The 7,042-nt window shown below is 41.5% G+C and overlaps 1 protein-coding gene across 1 annotated transcript; it reads right to left on the reverse strand.

Moving 5' to 3' along the window:
* Window positions 1-1,185: 1,185 nt before the first annotated feature.
* Window positions 1,186-6,851, reverse strand: EAPP (E2F associated phosphoprotein). Its single transcript, XM_068684502.1, has 6 exons — window positions 6,693-6,851; window positions 6,300-6,481; window positions 4,971-5,069; window positions 4,491-4,614; window positions 3,056-3,175; window positions 1,186-1,814 (listed from the first exon to the last, which is right to left on the reverse strand). The coding sequence occupies exons 1-6, from the start codon at window positions 6,764-6,766 to the stop codon at window positions 1,550-1,552; spliced, it is 864 nt and encodes a 287-aa protein (XP_068540603.1). The 5' UTR covers window positions 6,767-6,851; the 3' UTR covers window positions 1,186-1,549.
* Between the last annotated feature and the right edge of the window lie 191 nt (window positions 6,852-7,042).

Genomic DNA, 7,042 nt, shown 5'->3' on the forward strand with positions numbered 1-7,042 from the left:
GGTCATTTATCTTCCCTTACAATGTAATTCCTCAAGGTCTCTGGGGGCAAACTAGCAGCAGACTGTGGCTCACAGCACTCGGTTTTTGAAGGGCCAAAACATTAATCAAACTTAGATTGTATTTTTTTAAATTTTAAACAAGGGCCAACTTCACCTCTGCCACCTCTTATATCTTTCCTACTACAACTACTCATGCAATAATGCAAAATTGAAATGACCTGGCCACCAATACACCAGCCAGCTCAATATTACCACTTCTATTGTCCATAGTGTTCACCTCATGCAATACTGACACTAGAACAGAAGTTTTGGTGTTTTCCTCATAGACTCATGGGCTCATGTAATGCTGTATAAAATCAGTATGTGCAGATCAGTAGAATACAGCACCAGGGACTACAGAAGGTAACCAAAGAGTCCTATGATTTTATTGTAATCTAAATCACAAAATAGGTATGTTTATCAGGTTCCTACCTCTATTTCCGTCAATTTCTCAAAGCACGTAACAAATTTTTCACAGTACTATCAAAAGAAAAAAAGCTTAAAGATGAAATTGTTTTTTTAAACAGGCCATTGTTAAAGTTGAAACATTAAAAAACATGAGACTATAGAGAAATTACTTACTAACAAAAAATAAGAGTTCACCTCCTGGGAGTATGCCTGGAGAAGCAGAGAGAAGGATCCAACGTTAACATTACAGTGACTTCACTGACCAAGCCAGAAGCCTCAATATCTTATAGCAGAAGCTACTTATGCTTCCATAAAGAAGCCATAATTGTACTGAAGAAAGAGCATACAAACTAGCTTAATGGCAATAGAGCTGACCATAAATTTATTCTTACAATGTGTCACCATGAAGAAAAACTACAATAGAAAAAATTGGGATTTTTTTTCCAGATACATCTTTACAGTAAAAGTTCCTAATTGTGTTACTAAGCATTAATATGTCGATTTAAATGATCCATGCCGGTAGTATCATCCATGCCAAATTTGATATAACCTAATTTTCCCATCTATACAAATAAATAATTCAATTAATGAGCCAATAATCCAAATATAATGACGATACCTTATCTTACCTACATCTATGCATATCATCCAAGAATGTCAGCCTAAGGGAGCCCAGCATCCTGACTGAGATTTAGAGTTTATCAGCGCCGTAGAAATGATGAATGCAGCTACACAGGACCAGTTTATACTGTCTTTATTCTAAGCAGCAGTTCTAACACATATTGAGATAATGGACAGTATATACACAGGGAATGATCATAATACATAGATCTTACATTTTATTTACAAAACTTTAAATCCGCAGTGATGCAACCACCTGACAGTGTGAAAGAATATTATTTTCAAATGCAAGCAGTTAACCATATTCCTTTCATAAAAAGGAACACAACAACAGTATCAAAAACCCAACCGCCATAAAGTTCTCTAATTAAAATGTACATTTAAAAGAACGTATTTTAAAAATGCTAACATGCCTGCATTTCTGGTACTTCACACTGTCTTAAGTAGTACAGGTGGTTTTTTTTTTTGCTGCTGTTACGTATTAGCTGTGGCTGGCTAGAACGTTGAAGAAGTGAAAAACTTCGTCTTTATCCATCACTGCCACCTCAGTTGAACATTCAGTGCATAACACTGGATGATACACTTCCTCCTCTTCTTGATTGGACTGTACAGAGGTAGCTTCTTTGCTGTGCTTCATTTTCTTGCTTCTTTTATTTAGCTTCTTTCTGTATTTCAGAATTTCCTCTTTGTTAACAAAGCAGTTCATTACAAACATTGCTCTGTACTGCGTTTTGTAAGATTCATGTCTACGGAGAAGGGGAGAAAATGCAAGTCATACCACTGATAAAACTCTGCTTCCAAGAAATTGGTTATCATCACCAGAAACAGGATTAAACATAGCAAGTACCATGTCAAAGGGCCAAATAAATATGAAGTTTATAAAGAGAAGTCACAACTACCAAAATCACAAAACTAGAGTTGCAAGCCTGAAATTCTCTACCTATAAATAACAAACATTGACACATCACCCCTGAAAAAGCCTGCCTATAATAAAACGGATTTTCAGCTGTCATCTGCATAACAACTGCGTAGCTGGAGCACATAGCAAATTCAGGGCTGCATCAACACAAAGTCTCTCAGGCTGCAGTTTTAGAGCAGCCTAAACCAATATAACAGGTGGCTGCAGAAGTCCTATCTTGACTTCTGGGGCTTTACTGCTTGTGCAATGCTGTGCTGAGCTATCTTAGTTCATCAAACTCACAAAAGACCACTCTGACAGTAAAAACAGTTTTCCGTCACCTTCGCAAACTGAAATGCTTAACTGCATAACAGTCAAGGAATGCCAGAACCAGCAAATGAAAGAGACTGAAAAATAGCACCCAGAATTTAGATGATTTTAGGCTGCTGTGGAATTTCGCCTTCAACTACCAAAAGTACTGAGTAAATTTGTGGTAGCTTATTCCTCATTTCACAGGATTTCTTTCTCCATTACCCTCAGTGCAAAAGTCTCCTCCTTTGCACAAGTTAACAATAGTAATTAGGTTTGCAGTGCAGTCAAATACTGGAGAGCTGCAAAATATGCTTTCCAGGTACTACTTAACTGTACTCAAAACTGCAACTGCTAACACATTAAAGCAAGTAAAAATATGCTACTCTCCTGTTTTTACCTAATTCTACAGTAAAAATTACACTTAAACACATAATAATAGTTAACCCGGAATAATTTGATACCTCTAAACATCAAAATACATATTTTTCTAAAAAGCAAAAATCAGCATGAACTTCCTGTTTAGTCTCCATGATGTTTTTTAACAGTTTACCTTCCTCCACTATACTAAAGTTCTTCCCTGGTCTTCCTCATCTCCATGCTGTATGTTAAACTGATCATTATCATTCCTATAAACTGGAATTCACTCCTACATCTGATTCATCTTGTTGTTAGCTCCACCTTGCAAGGCTCAATTCATCAAACCATTGAATACACTAAAAATGCTACTGGACCAGAAGAGAGGCATTGCAAGAACACCCCTTATTGTTCAATAGTTACCTCTGACAGTCCAGGCATAACGTTGTCATGCAGGCAGGGCAATTCAAAACAGCATCGCTATTTGGAACAGCTGAAGGTTTTGTCTGTTGCTGCCGCAGCCCTTTTCTTTGATTACGATAACTACAAATTGGAGAAGGGAGGAAAGACAGAAAAAGTGAAATTATGTGTCCTTGCTGTCACACACATCGATTCAACCTTAAAAACCTTTTTGTATTAAGATACATCAGTATGTATCTGGCTCCTTGTCAAGACCTTTTTCATTAACTCAAAGCACATAAACATAAGCACTGCATTGAAAAAACACACAGCAGTATCTTTCCATTTATTTTGTTCACAGGATTCTCATTTGGTGACATATGTACATCTAATGGGGACTTCTGCCCAATAATGATCTGCCTTGAGAAGGCAGGTATCTTAAGTGCAATCTCTGCAGGTAACATACATTAATGTTGTGTTTTTCAAGATTTACATTTCCCTTCTGCTTCAACAAGCATTTTTCTAATTCATCCTTTCAAAAAAACCCTCAAGTAAAGCAGCTTTGTTCTGTTTGTATTACAAGTTTTTCATTAACATTGTGGTTATTTCGATAAGATCTATACACAAAACTGGCTTACTGAACTAGGATGATTTTTGAAAAACTTGAAGTTTCAGAATTGTGTCATTTTGAGTCAATTTTCATTATATACACATAGAAGTTTTACAGGCTTTTAAATTTTATACACTGTAAATTTGAAGGCAAAAATATTCTCACAGTGTGGACTTCACAGCATTTTTCTGTATAGTCACCACGTTCAATGGAATTTTTCAGTTTATGGTAATGTCCTCTTTTGGCTGCGATAGAGTTACTTTTCCTCCTAGTAGCTGGCATGGTGCTGGTTTTTGGGTTTGGGATGAGAATAATGCTGATAACACACGGATAGTTTAGTTGTTGCAGAGCAGTGCTCACACAGAGCCAAGGACTTTCCAGCCTTTCCTCGGTACCACCCTGCCAACATCAGGTGCACCAGGAGCTGGGAGGGGACAGAGCCAGGACAGCTGACACAGAGCGGCTGCAGGGATGTCCCATACCTTACAGCTTCATGATGAGCAATAAAACTGGGGGACTTGGCCGGGGAGGTGCGCAGAGGGGGGAGGTTGCTGCTGCTTGGGGAGTGGCTGGGCACTGTTTGGCAGGTGATGAGCAATTGCATTGTGCATCACTTACTTTCTATATTCTTTTATCATCATCACTATTTTCCCTTCCTTTTCTGTTCTATTAAACTGTCTTTATCTCAGTCCACAAGTGTGTTGTTTTTTTTATTGTTCCCCCCCAGTTCACTCGTACATCCCACTGCGGATAGGGAAGTGAACAAATGGCTATGTGGTGCTGAGTTGCCTGCAGGGTTAAACCACAACAGGTAAGCCTCCTACAATTCAATTATTTACAATCTCTTACCTCCTCCTCTGTAAGTCAACCCACGCTTGGTCTCGATTGTCTTCTTCTGGGTCATATAACAGCTCATCATTGGAAAGAATCCGACGCTGCTGATGTTTTCTTTTTTTCTGGACATCCTGTGTAACTGTAAAGATTTGTGCAAGTACACGTTACATCAGTTGGACATGAGATGATTCTCTACTTAAATCAAAATGTGATTTTTTTTCATTTTCCTTCAAAATATCTGCAAAAACTCTCAACTAAATCAAAGATCTAGCTCATCTCTACTCCAAATGCACCACCCCCAAAGGACTAAGACATCTTACATAGATTGGCACACATCATAAATTTGCAGGAACTTTGTTGAGATAATATAGGCTGGTAATTGTCCCCAAAGAGCTCTCTTCAGAGTCCCTGACCCCTCTTCTGTGAGGATTCTACTAGACCTGAGATTGTAGTCCTCTTAAAACACCCTCCTTTCTCCTCTCCTCAGTCACGTACCCATTTTATCTTCCTCTTCTGAATCAGAATCAAAGTAAATGTCATCGTAGTATTTTGAAGTGGAGGCATGTCCAGTCTGCCCAGTACTTGAGGAAGTACCTATATGCGTGATGGGAGAGACAAGTGGTAAGTACATCTCACCATAAGGATAACTAATATATAGTCCAGAACAAACCTACATTTCCAAGTTAGTTTACTCAGAAGCATTCTGGGTGTGTTAAGTAACAGCTCTCCCAATTTACTCTCATATCCTGATCATCCACACTACTTGTGCCAATTCATTTATAGGTGCTCTCTCAGAGTAGAACTGCTCGCTTTCTCTGAGACGAACCCCTGGTACAGTTCAAAGGAAGGTTTCTTCTATTCAGTCATGCAGAAGAAATACAGATGTGGCACATTGTCATAAACTTTGATACAAGGAAAATTCACAAAAAAAAAAAAAAAAAAAACAACAATTTGCTACATTTCAGGACCACAGAAGTTCATAAGACCTAGATTGATTGGCTATCACATGTTGGTCCACACCAAAAACCCTATGTTTATACTGCATGTAACAGTATAAACATTTCTACATCTCTTAATTGCAAAACCAAAACTTAAGGATCAGATTTGCCTACTAAAACAGAAAAACTATTAAACCTGCTGGATGCAGAATAAAGTTCCTACATTAAAATAAATACTACACGTATTCCCGCAGAAATTAAAACACCTCACTAGGCATTTGTACCAGGTACAAAACTAGAACATGCACTCTTCCAATACCAAAGTAATCAATCTATTGCACCCAAAATAGCACACAAACTCCAGAACAGGTAAATCTTTAACACACTTTTACTATTTGAAGTAACTTGTAATTTTAAGCACTGAAGAGAGGAAGAGATGAGTATTTTTCTTAATTCTTTTCCCCATCTGATTTGGGATCTCACCCCAACATATGCTTTTCTTTTGTGCAAGAAAGGACACCAAATCTTGATAGTATCCAGAGCCACTAGAGGCTGCAACCTGCTCCTGAGACTTCCAAATACACGTGCAAAGTTGAAGAGACACCAGGGGAAGAGGGAACAGATCAAACAAAGAGAATTCACAGTAAAACGGGAAATCACGAGTTCAGAAACAATAAAGGTCTTAGAAAAGAATGAAAACAGATGCATTTGTGCAAGTGGCACCTAGTGACCATTTCTGCAGCCATTTTAAGATTTTTCCCCAGGCTGCAAACAGCGCCCTGCTGGCACCACAAAGCCCCTCTCCCGCTGTGACAGGGCATCAGCTCCTTAACCAGGCACCCCCTCACTCGGTTTCACGCACAGGCGGGCGTTAGGCGCGATTTACCCGTTTCTGGCGATTTCCATTTGCCTTCTATGTTTCTCAGGGTGGTGTTGAGCTCGGCCTCCATCTCCTTCTGGAACTCATCGTCGCTGGAGGACTCGCTCTCCCCGGTCAGGCACTCGCGCAGCAGCTTCCGCTTCTGGTCGGGAGTGCCGTGCAGCAGCACGTCCACCTCATCCTCCGAGCTGCGGGGATGGACGCGTTATCTCAGCACCACCACCAGCTTAACGAAACGGCTAATTCGGGCAACGAACACGCAGATCGTGGGGACACACTGGGAGGCGCCCCCCCCCCCCCCGGTTTTCCACCCACAGCCCCACGGAGGCCACCCCCCCCCCTCCGCGCCCCCGCGGTCAGCGGCAGCCCCCGGCCGCCCTCCTGCCCTCCGTGAGGCACCTGCTGAGCGCCCGCTCCTCGTCGCTGGGCTCCTCCACCACGTAGGGGTCGTCCTCCTCCCGCAGCCGGCTCATGGCGGCCGCCGCCTCTTCCGCCCGCTGCCGGCGGCTCCGGGCCCGCCCTGCCGCCCGCCTCCGCCCTTCGCCGGGCCCGGGGAGGCGGCGCCGCCTCAGCCGAGGGCCCCCCGGAGCTTCGGGGCCCGCCCCGGTGGGAGGGAGAGACACAGCCGATACCAAGAGGCTTGAAAAAGGTTTAATGAGCTAGTAACACGGAACAACGAGGACTAAGCTAAAAACCGTTCCCACGATCCTCCTTAAAATATTTACAGGGTTGTTAACTGTATGTACATT

This window comes from Anas acuta, chromosome 5, assembly GCF_963932015.1.
Source record: "Anas acuta chromosome 5, bAnaAcu1.1, whole genome shotgun sequence".
NCBI classification, from domain to species: Eukaryota; Metazoa; Chordata; class Aves; order Anseriformes; family Anatidae; genus Anas; species Anas acuta.

Excerpts from the sequence above, each read along its gene's own strand:
- EAPP (XM_068684502.1), bottom strand. The coding sequence starts at position 6,766 with ATGAGCCGGCTGCGGGAGGAGGACGACCCCTACGTGGTGGAGGAGCCC. Across the intron at positions 6,482-6,692 it reads GAGGAGCGGGCGCTCAGCAG|CTCGGAGGATGAGGTGGACG; the intron begins GTGCCTCACGGA and ends CCATCCCCGCAG. Across the intron at positions 1,815-3,055 it reads TTATGCCTGGACTGTCAGAG|ACATGAATCTTACAAAACGC; the intron begins GTAACTATTGAA and ends CCTTCTCCGTAG.